General features: G+C 39.4%; 1 protein-coding gene across 1 annotated transcript in view; it reads right to left on the bottom strand.

Annotated features, from left to right (window-relative positions):
* Window positions 1–21709, bottom strand: part of SP2353 (EGF like, fibronectin type III and laminin G domains protein pikachurin) — a 507832-nt gene that overhangs the window by 420268 nt on the left and 65855 nt on the right. Inside the window, exon 2 of the mRNA XM_083131470.1 lies at window positions 9022–9138. Coding sequence (XP_082987596.1) covers window positions 9022–9082 — 61 coding nt within the window. The 5' untranslated portion in view covers window positions 9083–9138. The remainder of the gene's footprint in view (window positions 1–9021; window positions 9139–21709) is intronic.

A 21709-nucleotide genomic window follows, 5' to 3' on the forward strand; every position in this document is an offset into this window, starting at 1 on the left:
TTCAGTTGAGAAAAACAAGTACCCAATACTAACCCAACATCGTGTAAACAATCTTGGACTAATCCTGTCAACCAAAAGACGAAACTGTGAACAGAGTAATATCAAACTTTAACATCGAAATAACCAACAACTTCTCATATCTGAATGATAAAAATGAAGAAATAGCAGAAATACTAGGTCTTTCAAATAATACCGGGACTGAATATCTTTCAAACAACCTGCCATGAGCAGCAATTATGCGTCCCTGGGAGAATAGAGCCACACACCTGCTCAGTCGTGTCTGTGTGATGTGCGAACAGAAGGTGCAGATAACCGTGGAACAAATTTCTCGTTGGAGAAAATGTCCAGCCACCTGAAATTTTGCATAGACTCAAACAACCGTCTGGGGAAGAGTCTCTCTCACGTACCCGTGTGTTTGAGTGGTGCAAGTACTTTGGATCACTACTTTATTCCCGAGTCCCAGCAGTCATCACGTGAGTGGCGGTTTACCGGTTCTCCCAGACCCAAGAAAGCACGGAGGACCTGATCGGTAGGAAAGGTGATGGCAACGTTTTTTTTGGGACTGGCAGGGGGTTATCCATGTAGACTTTCTTACAGATGCCAGAACAGTCACTGCAGCTTATTATTCACAACTCCTGACAACACAAGTGAAGGAAAGGATCCGATCCAAGCGGAAGAGAGGTGGAAAGCGGGTAGCCTTCCTTCAAGACAATGCATGACCTCATACAGCCAAAACAACTATGGTAACCCTATGGATCTTCTGCCACACCCACCATACAGTCCCGATTTGGCCCCAAGTGATTTCTACCTGTTTGGAAGGCTTAAATCAGACTTGGAAGGCATGCGGTTTTCAGATAATGACGCCGTCATCGGCAGTGTTCGGGAGTGGATACGCAGCCAACCGAAAAACTTTTATGAAAAGTACATTAAGATGTTTCCAGAACGTTGGAAAAAATGTATGGACTCTGGAGAGGAGTACTTTGAAGGGTGACATGTGAAAATAAGTATTTGACAATAAAGGATTTGGTAAAAAAAAAAATCAGTCCCGGTCATATTTGAATGACCTAGTACAGCACGTATTCAAACAGCAAATAAGGCCTACTTCTCGATATTACCGTTAATCAGATGTAAAGTTGTCAATTGGAGAGCTCGAGTGTTGCTACACAAGACACTCATTCGTAGCATCGTAGTATATGGATGTGAAGCATGGACTCTTACGGAACAGCGTAAAAACCTCCGAAGAATCTTCGGCCCTATTCAATCACAAGGAGTGTGGAGAATTAGATATAATGACGAAATTTACAAACTTTATAAGGAAGTACCTCTCTCCATATACATAAGAATAAAAATACTAAACTGGGCTAGCCATGTAGCTAGAATGGATGAGCACCGGATCCCGAAGAAGATGCTAGGAGGAAACATGGGAGGAAGAAGACCTGCAGGAAGACCAAGGATCAGATGGGAGTATCCAGAAGGACGCAGACTCCATCCTTCATATCAGAAACTGGAGAAGAGAAGCTCAAGACAGGACGTTCTGGAGGAACAAAGTTGGGGAGGCCATGGTCCGAAAACGAGCCGAAGCGCCATAGGTAATAGGTAATAAACGTGTACTTTGATGTGCCGAAAGATATATAAAGTATAAACTCAATTCTAGAAATAAATCCCCATTGATATAAACCTTTGATATATTTATTGGTATAACCTTTCGATATCTGTTGATTGCTCGGAAACTACTATAGATACGAAGTTCAAATTTCGTGAACTGAAATAATAATGTCGGCTGGTATAGTGGATAATTATTGTCCTAATCAATCATTGTGTGTATGTATAAATGGGAGTAAAAATTCGTAATTGGCTTTGCACGTACTATCGCAAACCAATAGAAATAGGAATATATTTTGTAAGGAAAATGTCGCCAAGATAAAAATTTTAACAAAACATTGGTTACATTGATATGGCAATTTAGAAAACTATAAATGCTATAAAGATAAAACTTTGGGTCATGAAACTGGATTCAAATGCTAACTAATTATGATATCCGCATTAGCAATATATACCCAATAAACAGAATGATATGCCAAGTTAACATATCACGACAATGTAGTGTATACAACTACAATTTCTTTAAAATATATAGAAACAAATGGATGTATGGGCAATTTTTTGCAATACAACTCTCAATTGTTGCTTTGTACTTTGAAAACGAGTAGCATGCATCATGACTTCAGGAAACAGGTAGCTTCCTACTTTGTGTAAATCCATAATACTTTCTTTCTACCTCTGGCTATTCCATCTCAATGGTCCGTGAAAACAACCACCCACCACCGAAACAGAGGATACCGAATTGTACTCCGCAGCGCGTGCAATGCAAACAGCGCTCGGCCACCTGCATGCAGGGACAACATTACGTGCTATCTATTTGAACCGGCTAATCCTCGTGGATTCCCATTAGGTGCGAGAGAATGAGTCAATCGATTGCCACCTGAATCAAAGTTGATGGACGAGCTGCGACAGATGAATCAGCGGCGTTTTTTTCTCACGGAAGTCTGCCAAGTGTGTTGAACCTGTTCGACTCCATGGAAGGGGGATCAAATGCTTTCCAGCCTCCAGCATCGTTTGCGTGCGGAGGAGAAAGATGGCTTTAGAGTTAGATGAGGTCGCCTCAATCCGTCAAACAGAAATCGAGAGAATTTTGCAGTCGTTTGGTGGTCAAATTTCCCAAGGCCCGAAGCCAAAATCAACAGAGTGTGTGTGTGTATGATGAGTCCATCAATTCTGTATGAATCCCTCCCATATGAAACTATCACGAACTCAATTGCTAAACGAAAATTAACACGAACGTTATGAAGAGCGTGGAATTCCCATCACTTCGACTGAATATTCAATTGCAAGGAACAAATTTACGGATGTGGCCGTACAAATCACTTTTACATTGTGACATCATATGTATAAAATATACAAAACAGTAATTTTGTCTATAGTATTATATGGATGTGAAACTTGGTCCCTTACATTAAAAGAGGAACATAAACTAAGAGTGTTAGAAAATAAAATCATTAGAAAATTATTTGGACCTAAAAGGGATGAGAAGACAGGTGAGTGGAGAAGGTTACTTAGTTTAGAACTACATAATATGTATTCATGTCCAGATATTATTAAATTAATTAAATCAAGAAGACTTAGATGGGCAAGTCATGTGGCACGAATGGGAGAGGAAAGAAGAGTTTACAGGATTCTTGTTGGGAAACCTGATGGTAAGAGACCAGTAGGAAGGCCAAGACGATGATGGAGGAATAACGTTGAAATGGATCTAAAGAAAGTTGGTAAGAATGGAAAAGATTGGATTGATCTTTTCCAGGATCGAGACAGATGAAAGGCCTGTGTTGCTGCAGCCATAAACCTTGCGGTTTAAGAAGGCTAGAGAGTTAGTTAGTTAAATCTGAGGTTTCCGTTACAGAGTTTTAGCAACACTTATCTTTCTACAAATTCCCAAGAGCTACTCTTAACTGGATTGCATGCGTATATTAAAATTAGGTAACCTTTGTACAATGATCACCCTGTTTCATGCAAGATCATTCCCGTACTCAAACGTATTAAGTTCCATTACCCCAAACAGTATATTTCCCCCCTCCTAGGACTCTCCGATTGCGTAGCGGTATCTTCGTCCCCTAGTAGTCAAAGGGTCCCAGGTTTGATAGCTGGTGGAGGCACATGGTAGTTCGGATCCCACTTTAAATTGTAGGTTCAGTCCCGATTAGACTATATGTGCATAAAGTGGACTTAAATTCTCAAACTCAATTCCCACTCCTGATTGATCAATAATGTTCTAGCGAGTTGCCATTCGTTCCATATCACCCAAGAACTTTGTCCAACCAATCCGAACCCTTGACGTTATAAATATTTTCACCTTGAGTTACCATCCTTTTCAGATTCTGAACATCATGAAGAAAGACTAATGTTCTGGACGTCATGAGGGGTTTTCTCAAGAGGTTACTTGTTACGAGGAACAGCGTTGGTCCGGTGGGTACGCTGTCTGCCACGCGGAAAACACGTGTTTGAATCACGGGGTGGGTGATGAGAATTTCCTCAAACTTTTCTCTGCATTAAGCGGCACTTGGGTTCTTCAAGACTAATAAATGGATGCATGGGGCAACCCTAGGAGGTAAAGGCGGTCAGAGCGTGGTAGTGATCACATCACACTCGTGAAATGGCCGATATATGGAGACTGTATAAACTCCAACCTAAAATGCGCCTTCATGGCATTGGTAGGGGGGAACTTTACTTACCGTACAGTCACATTGGGTGCGGTTTGTGTGGAACGTTTACACTGACTGACATCCTGGCGACATAATGGCGTGGAATGTCTATCGGTGCAGGTATGAGTCTCGCAACTCTAAGATGATGAGACAGGAGTTTTTCAGGTAAATGTCCGGCCACTGCCGGGTTGAACGGAATGCAATTGCGAAATACGAGGACAAAAAGGGCCGGCAGTGATCGAAAAAAGGATCAGATCGCTTTGAGAGGGAGTAAAGTTGGAGGTCTTGAGGGGGGGGGGGGTTCGAGACTCAGCGTGCCCGAACAGGGTAAGTTCCATCTTACCTTGGGTGTCTGTCATTCTCAATCACGACGTATATGGGTTCATAAACATATTTCACTTCGTTTATTTAATCTGGTCAAGTGTGTACCTCTACGTAGTCCTTTTGGGGGACATGTGTCAAGCGAGTGGCGTACCTGAGGGCTACGTTACGATGGTGTCTAATGTTGGCACTCTAACAATACAAGAGGTCAAGTATGGACAGCGTACGGCACAACGCTCCTGGCAAATTACGCCGAATAAAAAGATTTAGTTCCATTCGGTGGTCGGTGAAACAAGGCTATACACGCCAGAGTAGCAGTGTAACCGCTCACATTTATTTACACGGTGCTATTTCTGCCTCTTTCTGCGGTGAACGTCAAAGTACAGTCGCGGACACTTATGTCTTGTCATGATCCCACTGAAAGTATGTGGCATTGTTACAATCCAGAGTGTCCGTGACTGTACAAGTTCGGCCGAAACCGAATCTAATGTGACCATATCCTACACAGCTAGATGAAAGTCTCATATACATTCTTCGACATCTTGACAAACTATACTCTGTTTCTGGAATCTCTGGAGTGAGCGAATGAAGACAAGTCTCTGCGCAAGTAGCGACTTGACCAATGAACACGTAATGAATACGTGTGGGGGATTGCGTGGAGGGGAAAAAGTGACAAGCTACCAGTTGGTTGCAGGAGCATACTCTGGTTCGTTCCACACACTTGCATTCTTCCCGACTCTACTTTTATCCGCGGTCTTGGCCAAAACATTCCCCGGATAGAGTATATGTACTTTGTGGGTGAGTTATACTATACTGGCAATGCCAGTGATTTTATTATACATTCTCGAATGTTCATTGTTCAAGTCAAGTTTTAGAATTACATGTACCAATAAATAATTTGGATTTGATTGTTATAATTCAGGAACTGCATTGGTACAAAAACATAAATTTCAACATCCAGATTGACCTGTTACTTGAATTTACAATTTGAATTCAGCTGATGAAAATAAAACGGCATATGTAGCGATTCTTCAGCTGCATTTTTTCTCAATCGAATACTTTCTGAAAACATGTTTCCGGGCAGGTATCGACGTAATGAGATTTCTTGTCTCCTTGTCGCCGGTGTGTGTTTGGGGATTTATTCCCATCCGCTTACAACTTCATCCCGTCTGATTCTCCTCATTTAGAGTCCCCAGGCTTTGATTCAGTCACAGCGACGTTCTGCGTGTGACGAGAAGGCTAACGTCTAAACCGCTTGCTAGATTGGATTTTTAAACGTTACCGTTCCGGGTTCATTTCTCTGTCCGTTCGCAGAGTGCAAAAAATAAAAATCATCTCCAAAAGCGCATTTCCACATTGTGTGTTCATGGTTCCAACCGCAAACGACAGTGCGTTACATAAACATAAAGAGTCCAGAGTCACCCTTGCTTTCTTTTTTCCAACCCTTTTTTTTGCAGCGAATAGTTGGACTTTATAAAGGGGAGTTAAGTATGTGTACGCGTGTGTGTAACGACTGTAACCGTCTCCCATTATATCGTAGCCAGAATTCTGGCCCAGAAAATTTAAACGCCTCTTGATTTCCGAATAATTATTAAAATATCTTTCTCTCTGTAGGAAGATTAATTCCTAACGATACGAAAAAGTAAATTGAGGGCGTTGAAAAGTCGATTCACGATCTCGTCACACTAAGATTTGTATTTCAATATCAGCGCTGGATAGAAAAAATCAATGTAAAATAAGCAATAGTACAAAGAAAAGAGAACTGAAGATATTTTTGACGGAGAGGATTTCCCGAATTTGAAAACGTAATTTTTATAAGGATTTAACCAATTTTTACTCCTTACTTCATGACTTAAGAGTCTGATCTTTGTACTACTGCAATAATTAAATGCACAGGGATCTACGACGCACTAATCACAATGATAATTACAACACTGGACAGAATTTTAAGATACTTACATTTGGACCAATCCAGACCAAATTTCAAGGAACAGTGATTAAAAGTACCGTGGAAGGAGGATCAAATATATTATGAGTCACGTCACTTCGTGGTTCTTCTGACAGGAACAGTTTCTACTATAGCGAAGGAAAATCTCAAAAATGGCGATGAATGAAACTATTTTTAATTGTTAGAGAAAAAGTTAGTTTTCAGGATAATCTCGCCTGTATGAACAAATCCATCCGATTTTGTAAGCACGAAATAATAATGATAAAATTACATTATGGTGTTGAATAATTTGTTACAGCTGTATACCATGACGCATCGGCATATCTACGATAGACGTTCATGGAATAAAATTCACACAAATACCATGGGTTCTTTATAACACGCCATGCCAATAATTCCTGCAGTAACACTGCAGCCTGCAACGTTTCGCAACATCTCTGGCTCCTCTTAAGGGCTATTGGAAACACCTTGCTCACATTTTTAGAAACATTGTTTTAAACCATCCTATACCATATTTTAAGAAACAGTTATTTAAACCAAAAGAAACTGATCTAGACTACGTTGTACCGCATGTTAAGGAACATTGATTTACACCAACAAAGCCAGAATTTAAAGAAACAGAGATTTAAATCGCCCTGTCTTGAATTTTATGAAACCGTGATTTAGACCAGATTTTAAGGACTTACAGCACACTGGACCCAATTATAAGGAACAGAGTTTTAAACAAGCCTGTATCGCATTTTAAGGAACAGTAATATACACCAGCCTGGAAAGAATTCTAAGGAACAATGATTTAAACAATCTTGGACGGCATTTTAAGAAGGAATTTGATATTCAACCCTAGAAAAAAAACACGAAAAACTAAAATTATAGTGTTTGAAAAAGGTTATGTCTTCGCAGCAAAGGAGCGGTGGGCGTACGGGGACTCAGCTTGAAAGGGTCAAACGTTTCACTTATCTAGGTATCACGCTGAGTATGGCAGGGGGAGTGGACAAAGCACATCGATGGTAGAAAGGGAAAAGCTTGTTATGCGCTGGGCAAGGTAGAGTGACTGCAACGGAAAGTCCCTAGTGACAGTGTGAGGTTGCTGGAGCAAATATATAGAGCACCGGTGAAAGCAACCCTATTTTACGGCGCGGATCTACTGGGGAGGGAAAGGGGGGGCGAATATCAAATCAGATACAAGCGCGGTTTTTAAAACTACTACTGGGAACCAGCAAGACTGCAAGCACGTGTGGCGTCCTGAGGGATATGGGGAAACACAGGGAGGATGTGGAAGCTAAAATGAGATGCTTCAAGTACTGGGTGAAGCTGGAACAAGGGACTGGAGACTCACTCAAAGAACAGTGTCTGCCAAGTTCAGATTGAGGAAGGGTTCGCACGCCACTGGGCAAGGGATTAGAGACAACCTTAACAGAATTTGCTGGGGGAACTGTGGGAAGAAGTGAGGGGCGGGAGGTGCGAAACTTTGATGTTGCAAATTATAAGGGAGAGGTTGGTGGACAACAGCAGCCAAGACATCATGATCGAACGTAGGGAGACGGTTACGCTCGCCGCCGAACAACCGACAGGGGTGTGGGTGGAATGGGGGAGGAAACTATACATTGATACGTGTACGTACCAGCAAAGAAGTGGACTCGCCTGGTTCCTGCTAGGGGCGTGGAGGCAACGCAAACTCAAAGGGCCGGACGGTCGTGCCATCTGCACGTTATGAGGCGAAGAGGTGACGGGGGCTCACCTGCTACATGAGAGTGTTTGGTCGGTGCCCTTCAGACAACGCAAATGGTGGAACACTGCAAGGGCCAGCATTGAGCAGACAATCCAGGCTGTGTCTAGGGAGGAGAGGAGTGATATAACGGATGCAAGCATCAAAGCCCTGGGCTCCTATTTACATGCAGTTTGGAGGGAAGCAGAAAAATGCTGCAATGGGTCAGTGAAACTGAAGGGTACGGAACGGTGGCTCAGGCATAGGCCGAGCGTGGAGTGCATAGTTGTGAAGGTAGTGATAGTGAACAATCTCAAATACTAGAAGAGAGTCATATTGCCATTTTCACATGTACATATGTGACTTTTCTAAATGTTTCTGTTTATAAATATTTCTAAATGTATAATCAATGGGGTGTATGTATAACAATATTGTAGGATAGGCACAGCCCAAGGGCTTGTATCTTAAATATCAATAAGTATCATATCATACAAACCTAGACGTACAACCTTATGAAACAGTGCTTCCAACTAACCTGGATAACTTTGTAAGAAAATTGACATCTTTAACAAAAAGTAATTTGGATAGTGAATGACTCTTGACACACTTACCAAATCATATTCATAACTCGGAAAGCAACGTCGCACTTCCAGAACTCGGTGCACGCCGTCCAATGATATTTCACAAAACACTTACAACAGGAATCGAATCGATTATTTCATTGCGTGACATGAAAGCTAGACACGAAGTAAGAGAAATGCACTGAACTGAGTTAAACTTGCAACACTCACCTAAGCAGCTGTATCCATTCTGGTGGAGGATAAATCCATCTTTGCAATCACACTCAAACATTCCATCGTGGAGCTCGAAGCAAAGGTGTTCACACGGGCTCTCGTGCCCGCAGTGACCTGGAAAACAATTTAAAAATGTAGCTATTAGATCGATTACGTTTTGTTACCTGGCAAAATTCTTTCACATTCACAACAATGAATAATATTTTCAGCTTGGAGAAGAAAAGTAGATTCGGCTTTAGACGATGCGAAACAATTAATTTAATTGATTGAATTTACTTCGCCTTTCTGTGAGATTTGGCTAATGGCGAAGATAAGGATTAAGGGTGATAGGATTAAATTGATGAAAGGACAATCACAAGCACAAATGAACAGCACACAACACAATCTCACGGAGAATATCAAAGCTTCGTTAGCCTGCAACAATGCAGTCCAGGATGTAGTACGTGGAAGAGAGGCTGATATTTGGGCTCCTTCCGGGGTCACCCCTTACACTCCAATACTCAATGTAAATAAACTATTATTATTATCATTTTATTATTATTATTATTATTATTATTATTACTATTATTATTATTATTATTATCCGCACATATCGACTGAATAATGTTCTAATTTTTCGTTCGTAAACTGTCCTTTTACCCTTGCTTGAGAATAGGAATAGTAATACAGTAAAACCTCGTTAATGCGGATCCCGATAAGCCGTACTTCGTTTAATCCGGACAGGCAAAAGGCAAAAAGCAGAATGCAAGGTTTTAAATGTACCTAGAAGTCAACAAAAGAACTTCCCAAAGAAAAGGCAGTCAACCACTGATGAAATTCTGTTTCCCACAGACTTTGTACTGTACTGTATTGTGTATTTAGGCCTATGCCCTTTAAATACGAACCATAATAAACGTGTTGTGTTGCTATAAACGGAGTTTTAATGCACCTACTACTGTTCATTTAGGTTATTTCAGTTAATCTGGTCAACTTATCCCCCCCAAATTAGTCCGGATTAACAAGGTTTTATTGTACTTAAAAAATTACCACAACCAGAGACGTTGCCACTTGGGGGTTTAGGGTGGCTCTGGCTCACTGTGAAATTGTCTTACCCCAGCATCCTGCCCACCAAAATAGCCTATACTACGTCCCAGGGGTCGGTGTGGCAAGGCCGCCCATCAACGGCAAAGGAGGGGAGAAAGCGAGTGGGCGGAGCGAAGCAGTACACGCTTCAGCAAACGGCTGGCAGCTGCAGTCGCTTTGCTCCCATCCGTGCAATCTCTTTCCCTACTAGGCGTTAATTGAACGAACCCTCTTAAGTCACTACTTGACCAAAGGACTTTTATTGTTCGCTTGTTACACAGCCTCATGTGGCAGTGTACAATGAAAAGTTATCAATCGATCGTAGACGAGGAGAGAGAGAGAGAGTCAGTTACAAAAATAGAAAGACAGTGAAACAAGGAGAGACAATATGGGGTAGTGAGAGAAGTGAAGGAATAGCGAAAGAAGGAAAGTGAGTGAAGTGGAGGAATAGCAAAAGAAAGAAAGCGAGTGAAGTGGAGGAATAGCGAAAGAAGGAAAGTGATAGAAGTGGAGAAATAGCGAAAGAAAGAAAGTGGGAGAAGTGGAGGAATAGTGAAAGAAGGAAAGTGAGAGAAGTGAAGGAATAGCGAAAGAAGGATAGTGACAAACGTGGAGGAATAGCGAAAGAAGGAAAGTGAGAGAAGTGGAGGAATAGTGAAAGAAGGAAAGTTGAGAGAAGTGGAGGAATAGTGAAAGAAGGAAAGTTGAGAGAAGTGGAGGAATAGTGAAAGAAGGAAAGTGAGAGAAGTGGAGGAATAGCGAAAGAAAGAGAGACAAGTGGAGAAATAGCGAAAGAAAGAAAGTGAGAGAAGTGGAGAAATAGTGAAAGAAGGAAAGTGAGAGAAGTGGAGAAATAGCGAAAGAAGAATAGTGACTGACGTGGAGGAATAGCGAAAGAAGGAAGGTGATATAGAGAGAAATAGAAATGAAAAGGACAGAGGGAAAGAGAGAAAATAGGGAATGAGCGAGGAAAGAGTAAAAGGGGGAAACAGTGATATAGAAAGAATGAGGCAGTGTGATAGAGAAAATGAGAGAGAAAAGTAAAAAAAGCGAATACATAAGCACCGAATTACAGACCACCTGAAAAAATGTCGTCCACCTGAGTCTATCCAAACTACAGCCACTCCCGAAATTTTGAGAAAAATCAACATTTTCAAATAAAAGCAGCAAAGAATTCGGTAAAAGCCAAAATGAAAACCCTCTTAAAATGAGCTCCGATTAATAGTTTCGTCTTTGAATAACTTTCAGAACCAAGGTGAAAATGGAAATTACAAACGATTTTATTGTGTATTCCCGGCTACTGTTCTCCCGAACCAAAAATTATTGTTAACAGTGTGGAAGTATTCTTGATGTGTATATAATTGTTTATTGGAATTCCAGCTTCGTCGTAACGAACGCAATCTTGAATGTAAAAGGCGGGGAAACTGAGGTCAACCATGGCGCAAGTGGAAAGTGAGTTCAACAACAGTGCTTATGGACCACAACGTGAGAGCACATGAAACAGCATGTGTCTCTGCATTTGCTTCATTGTGTTGTTACACATGACAACCAACTTTAAAAAGGGGGTTAAGGCATTTTTGCATCCCAAAGGATCTTAAGAGGGTAGAGTACCTTAAGTGGCCCTTGAATATTCACTCTTATTACAGATTTTTATTTTAAACTAGCTGATTACCCGGCGTTGCCCGGGTATTTATTTATCCCAATCTTCTATTAGACAGGGAAATAATGAATTCTAACTATAGTGTAAAATGAACTTGGAGTTGAACGGCATTGGAGGTGTCACTATTCATCTTAGCGACCCCGTAAACTATGGATTCCACACTAATATTGGTCATTTTCGCAACACAAAGTCATATCAGCCTGAATGTTAGACAACCCGAGAAACACTACCTTTGTGCGGGATTGCATAGAGTCACGGATGTCTGTTTGTGCGGAATTTAATATCGGTCGTTTTGGATTATTTTTACATGTCACACCTTCCCACCCCACTCCTAGGGGTGCCAGGGGTGTCTTACCTCCCAAAATATTATTTCCAGATTGAAAGTGATACGTGTACTAGGTTTGGTTGAAATTGCTCCAGGCGTTCGAGAGTTATGCCGGAACAAACAAACATACACACCCGCACACATACATCCATTTTTATATATATAAAATAAAATAAATAGAGAGAAATACAATATACACAAAAAAATATGTAAACTTTCTCTGAAATCATCAATTCGTTAAGCACAATCTTAGTGAGGTTTAGAAAAGACTGAGTAGATATAATATACCCTTTCCCAGTATCTCTGGAGCAAGGCCGAGCATAGCGTCAGAGAAGGGGAGGAAATCGATTAGGCAGAGCGGAGAAGTACACGCTGCTGTGAAGGCTGGTACTGCAGTCGCTTTTCCCCTTCCACGCAATCCCGTTTCCTCTCACGTGTTAATTGGAAGAGCCGTCTCGCGTCACTATTTGCGCAGAGACTTGTTTGCGTTCGCCTGCTCTAGAGATAATGGGGGCAGGGCGTAGCTCAGTGGATAGGCAATTACAACCAAACAAGCAAACAAAGCGAATTTGTTTTCCAGAAGAATTTCTTTTAAATCAGTTTCTGTCGATGTTGCACCTGCGTTTTGACTGTTAAGATATTAATATTTTCGGATCTCCATTAATATTTTAATTATATTTTGATTTGTCGTGATGGTTTTGCTTGTAGAGGCGCGGTTGTGTTTGTGTCAATGTTGCCACCTACTAAAAGTCAGAAGTGACACAGTTATTACGTCATGTCAAGTAGGAAGTTTCTGAAGGTCGAAGAAACTGAAGAAATGGCGGTGAAAGTGGATTTGGTACAGAAAATTATATCCAGGATATAAGTGATTCTGACCATCGTGATCTAGTTTCGGGAAGAGGATAAGGCGCACACACATTTGTAACGATCTTGTTTGTTCGTATTGAGTTATTTTACGTCGCTTTTCTACCACTTTTGACTAATTGCAACGATGAGCATGAATGGTGATTAGGCGGGATGAAAACACATCGATAAACACACATGGGCAAGTCACAAAACACAATATCCACAGAGGATAATACAACGCAAGAGTACCGTTGGCCTCCAAAAATGCAGACCCAGAGTGTGGGTTACAGGGTGGAAGAGACAGATCGATGTGAGTGCCTTCGCTGATGGTCACCCCATATACGCACATGTAATGATGTTCAGTGTATCAGGTAGTCAATTATGTAACATGAGAGATTGTGTGATAAAGAAAATAGTTACATGAAAATTCAATAATATACTCCTTTCAAACGTAATCTACACAAAATATAATTCAGAATGTACTTGAGAATGCACTCACACAGGCACACGACCTATGACACATAAGATAGTTTACATTGTTACGTGCCTGAACTTATCACTCAAAATTTCCCCTACGCGGAAAACACAAGATATTTCAGCCTACTACGCATGAGGCCAATTTAGACGTGGGATGCACTTTAATTTTTTTTAATAAAAAATATCATAAGCTTACAGACTCAGCAATTGCAAATCTAAGCAATTATAATAGACTAAAGCGAGAAGTTAACCGCACGTTTAGAAGTAAAAAAAAGAGATTACTTGAAAAGAAAAATTAAATAAATTGAAACAAACAGCAAAAATAAGAATATCAGAGATTTATATAAAGGTGTAAATGAATTTAGAAAGGGGTGGCAACCTAAAGTAAATTTGATAAAAGATAAAAATGGCAATTTTTTGGCTGATCGAAGCGATATTTTAATTACATGAAAGAACTACTTTAATGACCTTTTAAATGTTCATGTAGGAGATAAATCAGAAGTATATGAAGTACACACAGCAGAACCTTTAGTTCCTGAACCTAACTTGACTGAAGTTCAAGATGCTATTAAAAAACTAAAGAATAACAAAGCACCTGGCACTGATTTATTACCAGCTGAGTTAATTGAATATGGTGAGAATTCGTTAATATGTCAAATTCATAAATTAATTTGTTTAATATGGAATGAAGAAGAAATCCCTCAACAGTGGAAAGAATCCAAAATTGTCCCTGTGTTTAAAATAGGTGATAAAATGAACTGTAATAATTACCGTGGAATTTCTCTACTCTCAACAACACATAAAATATTATCTAACATTCCTTTAGCAAGACTAACCCAATATGCTAATGAAATTATAGGTGATTATCAATGTGGATTTAAACGTAACAGATAACCTACAGATGAAATTGGGAATATAATCAAAATGTCCATCAGCTATTCAATGATTTCAAAAAAGCATATGATTCAGTCAAAAGAGAGAAATTATATAATATATTAGTCGAGTTTGGAATACCTAAGAAGCTTGTTAATATGATAAAAGTATGCACCAGTGAAACAGAAAGTAAAATTCGTGAGGATATTAATATGTCTGACAAATTTACAATTCATGATGGGTTAAACAAAGGGTTATCTCCATTGCTCTTTAATTTTGCCTTAGAATACGCTGTTAGGAAAGTAAAAGAAACTAACGAAGGACTAAAATTGAACGGTGTGACTCAGTTGTTAGCATATGCAGATGATTTAGATTAAGAATAATGATAAAATATTTTTCAAAGCAGCTAAAGAGATAGGTTTGGAAGTTAGCAAAGATAAAACTAAATATATGCTTACAGGCTGAAACCAAGTGTTAGGTAATAATCAAAATCTAATTATTGATAACAACTCGTTTGAACCAGTTTCCAAATTCAAGTACTTAAGATTAATACTAACAAATGAAAATGATATTAAAGAGGAAATAAAAAGCAGGCTTAATTCAGCAAATGCATGTTACTTTTCTCCTCACAAACTTTTGTCGTCTCGTTTAATATCTAAGAAACTGAAAGTTAAAATATACAAGACAGTAATTTTGCCTGTAATATTATAAAAAAGGTAAAGTACTCCCCTGTGCATAGCACTACGCCATGAAGGCGTATAGGGGGGGGGGGGTAACGCCCCACACTTTCTTGATCCGGTCGTGAGTGGAGGTGATGTGATCAGCATCACGCCCCTGACCGTCTTTACCCCCCAGGGTTTCCCCCCAGGTACCCATGTTATTCGACGCTGGGTGGGCGCCGGGGCCGCTTCCATCGTTAGAAAAGTTCCCGGATTTGAATGGATGCGAAACTTGGACTCTTACATTGAAAGAGGAACATAAATTGAGAGTATTTGAAAATAAGATCCTTAGGAAAATATTTGCACCTAAAAGGGATGAGGAGACAGGTGAGTGGAGAAGGTTACATAATTTAGAAGTACATAATTTGTATTCATGTCCAGATATTATTAGAATAATTAAATCAAGAAGACTTAGGTGGGCAGGCCATGTGGCACGAATTGGAGAGGAAAGAGGAGTTTACAGGATTCTTGTTGGGAAACCTGATGGTAAGAGACCTGTAGGAAGGCCAAGACGAAGATGGAGCGATAATGTTGAGATAGACCTAAAGGAAATTGAAGGGGAAGGAAAAGAGTATATAGATCTTGCTCAGGTTAGGGACAGATGGAAGGCCTGTGTTGCTACAGTCATGAACCTTCGGGTTTAAGAAGGCTAGAGAGTTAGTTAATTTACAGAGTCAGGACTTCATAAAATTTCCGCTGATCTACACTCACAAATAAAATTCTGGTTTGAGATAAAGCTGTATTAGGTAATCTTGAAAATCTTTGCTTGTTTTTTTTTAAAAAAAAGTAAAGTTCTCCCCTGTGATTAGCACCACGCCATGAAGGCGCCTAGGGGGTGTGGATTTACACTAGTTAATTTGAGCATTTCAAATCAATTTACTTTATCTTCTTATTCAACAATTCACATCACCTAGCAACCAGAACTGAAGCTTTTACAAAACTGCGACAAACAAATTATGACGTCATACTATGACAAGTTTAATAGTGTATCAAATGGCGACGTAAGAACATGCACATAAATATAGGCAAAAAATAATATTCTTATACTGAAGAAGTTTAGTAAGAATGAGGTGAATATCTAGTCATATGCCATCCAGCGGAATGGTGAAATTTTTTTCTGTTCATTGTGATGTTTTACGTAGAAGGAAAAATGCATGTTATTCCCTTTTCAATTAATTCAAAATAAAGCATTGCTCTCCCTGGAAAAGTCTTGTTTGTCCCCATGCAGAAACAGAAGTTAGTTTGCCCCCCTCTCCCTCTGGAAAAGTCTTGGTACGCCTGTGTATGTAGTCACATTTGCCAGGAAATGTATGTAAAAGAATCTTCAAAATGCGATCAGACTAGAAGGATCATACTTAATCAAAACGCAATCTTTTTCTGTAAAAGTGCGCAGTATGGAAATAGCCTTGGAAGAAAAATTCCACATACTCGCATCTGCGAATATTACCTTCAGACTTTGGAAACGTAAAATATTTAATAACGGGCAGTAATGCGTTCAAAAAAGGAAGGGACTCAGATTACCTAAGGAAACTTCACTCATAATATACGTTTACTTCATTGCGTCTCTAATGCAAAGCAGAAGATAACTTTTTGCTCTCGCAGACGATGCTCTGAAAGCATGTAGAGAAGATTAAAATCCAAATCGAATTCCAGAGTCCAAACGTCAACTTCACAAATCCAATTTATTAGAGATACTTTGAAAATCTTTATCGAATTTACCTGATGAAAAAATTGGAAAATGTACGTGATTCTTTGCAGTAATTATATGATAGACGTGATTATCACTGCTTGTAGAAATGTATTTTTATTTCACTCTTTAAATAACACAGCTGTGTGCAATTCAGTATAACTCTACAATGTATTTTCAACGGGCAATTTGCAATGAGAGTATTTGAAGCAGAATTTGAATTTGAATTCACTTCTCCATGTAAATCATATATAGGGTGGCCACGAATTAAGAGGGCACCTTTTGTTACTCTGTAAATTTTGTATTAATTGAGCAGTATTATTCTTTCCTTTTTATCTTTCTTTACACGTATGTAAAATGTAACCGACATAGCGAAATAAGTGGATGTTGCTTTGCTGCTTAGAATGGCAGCAAATCACCTAATTATTGAGCAGCGTGTCAAATGTGTACGTGTATGTTCCATTTTCAATAACGTGTGGCTGATGTTCAGCGACGAATGCTGCAAGAATGTGGAGCTCTAGCACTTAAAAGTGACGCTATCTCAAGAATCAACAAGTTATTTCATGCAACCGTGAGTGTTTGAGACCTTAAAAATCTGGAAGGTCACGAACAGATAGAAGAAAAGCCAATTACATCTCCAAGCTTGCATTCATTGATTTAAATGGAGCTTAAATTGATAATTATGCTGAAAACAGATAAAATTGTCATTGTGATGTCTAAGTAGTAACATACCCCATCGGTACGAGTAGAATCCTGACCAGACTTGTCAGAACTTGCTTCTAGATTTTGTTGAAAAAGAGCTTTTTACACAGGAAGCAAGTTCTGACAACTCTGATCAGGATTCTCCTCGTACCGATGGGGTATGTTACGATGTTGCCCCAACCTTCATTTACTTTCCCCGAAGGTGAGCCCCGGCAGCTTCCTGTGCAAAAACCTCTTTCTCAACAAAATCTAGAAGCAAGTTCTGACAAGTCTGGGCAGGATTCTACTCGTACCGATGGGGTATGTTACGATGTTGCCCCAACCTTCATTTACTTTCCCCGAAGGTGAGCCTCGGCAGCTTCCTGTGCAAAAACCTCTTTCTCAACAAAATCTAGAAGCAAGTTCTGACAAGTCTGGGAAGGATTCTACTCGTACCGATGGGGTATGTTACGATGTTACTATCTTCAGAAAATAGAAAGTTGCCAATATTATAAATATGTTCTCATTGTTAAACGTAATTGAAGGTCACAAGGAGTCCCATTAATTCGTGGCCATCCTGTACATTGGTATTTGGGTGGTTCAGTTTGGTTTCACTTATTTTTATTACAGAGGAAACAATATAATTAATTACAAAAAGTCTATAATTTACAATCTAAAGATTCTTGCACTTTAATGTTTGTGGTTTATTAAGATATTTTGTAAATTGTTTTAGAGCCTTTTCATGCACTACTTTTATGTAACTTCGTCGATATTTAGAAAATGTAATTCCAATCTGTTCTAACCCTTGTTGAGTTAGTCTAGCGAATCATGGTTTCAGAATATGCTAATTTCTAATTTCCAGTGTGCTCCTGTGTGTGGTTTGGTTGGTGATTTAAAATTTATGGGTGCCTCGCCATATATGGCCATTTTGTACTCTTCCAAATATACAGGGAAAATCCTGTTATCCAAATCCCTTACCTTAAAATTTTAAAAAAAATGAAAAGGGGTGTAAGGAAAGAAAAAGAGAGAAAGGTTAAAATGAAAATTGTAAAGGGGCCTGCACAAGACAAACACGGCGCATTAAAAAAGATAAGGCTAGTCTAAAAACATCCTCAGAAATAGTGCAAAATAGCCGCTCTTCTCAAAAACCTAAAAACATTTTCTAAAACACTGTTATCGTCTCATGGAAAATGTACACAAATAATATACAGCTCTAATATTAAAAATATATAATTTCAATTTATAAATGTCATAAAAAAATAAATATGACTCGTTCTGGATCCATAATAGACTGAAAAATATTATACAAGAAAAAATAACACCATTAAGCTTTGTTTCTATGATAATCAAAAACTCAATATGCTGACCAAGGCAGAAATTTATTTTATTCTTAAACAAAAAATAAACGTTACGTTTCAACCTTCTAGCAAGGTCTTCTTCAGACTCCGTACCAAATACAAATAAAATAAGGTACAAAACAGGAAGATATAAAGAGTTATTCAAAAGATAGAGCAGATATCTCACAAACTATAAAAGATAGAAACACGTACATCAATGGATAGACAAAGCTTCAAAGATTTATAATCCTGCCTATTAGTTCCATTCAATACACGTCGAATTGTTGTAGCTATCAATTCAATGACTACGAACCACTTAATTCGTGTGTGGCAAGAAATGGAGAACCGTTTTGATGTTTGTCGGGCAACACATAGTGCTCATATTGAGTGCATACATTAAAACTTTCAACAATAAAACTTCGAACCTTCCTGTATCCATTGATGTATGGCACGTGTTTCTATCTTTTATAGTTCGTGAGAAATAAACATTTGAAATCTGCTCTTTCTTTTTGAATAACGCTCTATACACACACAAAAATAACTCCCCTCCAGAAACAATATTATTAGAAAGTTGTTTATATGGATCATTCCTTTCCAGGTGTTCCAGCAGGTGGCCTTCTCCTGTCAACTGTTGTTTCACCTGACAGGCGATTTAGAAAAACATTTTCTTTCATCTGGAACGTGGTTGGACTCCTTATCTCACGCTCTTTTCCTTATCCTTTCTTTCTTCATTCCTCTTCCTTCTTTTCTCCTCCTTCGCTCTTGTCCTTTCCACTCTTTCTAACACCTTCTTCCATTCTTTGTTTATCTTCAGTCCCCCATTTCAGTGCATTGTGTCTTGGTCCCCTTTCTTTTGTATTTCCGTGGCTTCCTTCCACTAGTTCTCTTTTCTCCTCTCCTATATAGAAGGTTGAAACGTAACGTTTAATTTGTTTTAAAATAGAATTAATTCTGCCTTGGTCAGCATATTGAGCTTTTGAAAAAACAATAATACAGAGAGAGATTATAACTAAATATATATATATATATCTGAATTATCTATTCTTATTATATATATTTTTTCTTCTTCTTTTATTTGATGTACGTGTATGTATTATAAATAAAGAACAATAAAGAATGGAAAAGAAGGGAACCGATAAATTCGGAGCAAAAGACGTCCTGGTTTATTTAAAGGCACAAGGGCATAAGCGCATACCCTCGAATATATGCGGGTCGAGGCTGACCTGCTTTGGGAGTTTCCCCGTTTTTTCTCCTCGTTTCTTTTCTCCTCTAAATATGGATGATAGTTAGTTGGGAAGGTAGAAAGTCCGTCGAACTTCTCGAATGTGCCAAATATTTAAAACAACGTTACAGGAAGGGCACAGTGTTGTTGTGATTTCGTGTTGAGTTTGTCCTTTCAACGTGACTTTTCTTCCACCTTGGGCTAATCGTGACGAAGGTGATGGTGAGATGGGAAAACTGAAAACAAAACCCTCAGAGAAGATTATAGTGGTTGTGGGTGCAGTGCCATACTTGTCAGAGGTTAGAGGTTGCCACATTGCAGATGTTGACATTTGGGTGTCTTAACAAAGGTCACCCACCGAGCCAGGGGTGCCTCTTCATCATTTTCATCATATCATCAATCTTCGCGATTAGCCAAAAGTGACAGATGAGCGAAGTAAAACAAGCCAAATCAACAATGTGTGTGTTTCTGAAGCCATAAACCTTTGGATTTAAGAAGGCTAGAGAGTTAGTTTGTTAAGCATGTAAATCAATGTCAATAAATGTCGCTACACATCCAACGTCAGCAGTGTCGCTACCGGTCCATACATGTCACTAATTTGTCATTCCTATGGACCATGGTACGTGCTACAACCTGCTTCAGTCCCTATCTCGTTACGCTGGCTTCTCCTACCCTAGGTTCTCTATCTCACATTGTTCAGTAGTACATAATTTATTTCCCGTTTTCTTTTGCACGTCTTTACTGAATCACCCTGATTATTGGATAGCTAAAGCATTTTACCTTGCAATCAAGGTATTCCGGGTGCACATAGTGGTTCGGATCGTACTTTTAGCTGTAGGTCCAGTCCCGATTATCCTATCTGTGCATAAAGTGGACTTAAACTCAAAACATAATAAAAACTCATTTTTGTTGACCGTTTGTAGAAAAAATGTAGGTAATTTTTCAGTATCTTTAAGATCATCTATATCTCAATTTTTCACTCATTTTTAGGTCATCAACTTGCAATTCCAACTCATCACAGATAGCGAAGAGAGAACGTGGTAGGCTTGCGGGTAAACTACAGACAAGTGATACCGCGATTCATCTTGTTCCGAAACCGCACACTCACTTCTTTCTTCCTGTTCACGGTGGTCACCTCGCGATGCTGGGATTGGCTCGTTGTGGTTTCCGCCCTTCCACTTCTCGCCCGCGCCGTAAAAATTGTACAAATTCAGAAATTGTTTCCAGTGCTGCGGTTGACCAGTGCTACCCCCTCCTCCTCCGATACCCCTTCCCTCGGCTCCATTGTGTTACCAAACAACGGCGGAAAGAATTTCACGAGAGAGAGGAACTCGCTAACGAAGTCGGATGTAAGATAAATGTTATTGGAATTCATGCGATGTTGATTTCTTTGTTCAATAAAAGATGCACTCTCCTGTTTCCATGGTTGCTTTAGAGAAACCTACTGCTCCATTTTTTCCGTCACTTTTCTACCTCTCTCGAGTTGATCACGACGGTTATGGAAAGTAAAAGGGATGAGGAGATAGGTGGATGGAGAAGGTTACATAATTTAGAAATACATAATTTGTATTCATGTCCAGATATTATTAGAATGATTAAATCAAGAAGACTTAAAGGGCAGGCCATGTGGCACGAATGGGAGAGGAAAGAGGAGTTTACAGGATTCTTGTTGGGAAACCTGATGGTAAGAGACCAGTAAGAAGACCAAGACGTAAATGTAGGGATAATGTTGAGATGGACGTAAAGGAAATTCGTAGGAATGGAAAAGAGTATATAGATCTTGCTCAGGATAGGGG

The sequence above is a fragment of the Lepisma saccharinum genome, chromosome 1 (assembly GCF_977018435.1).
Source record: "Lepisma saccharinum chromosome 1, izLepSacc3.1, whole genome shotgun sequence".
Taxonomy (NCBI): domain Eukaryota; kingdom Metazoa; phylum Arthropoda; class Insecta; order Zygentoma; family Lepismatidae; genus Lepisma; species Lepisma saccharinum.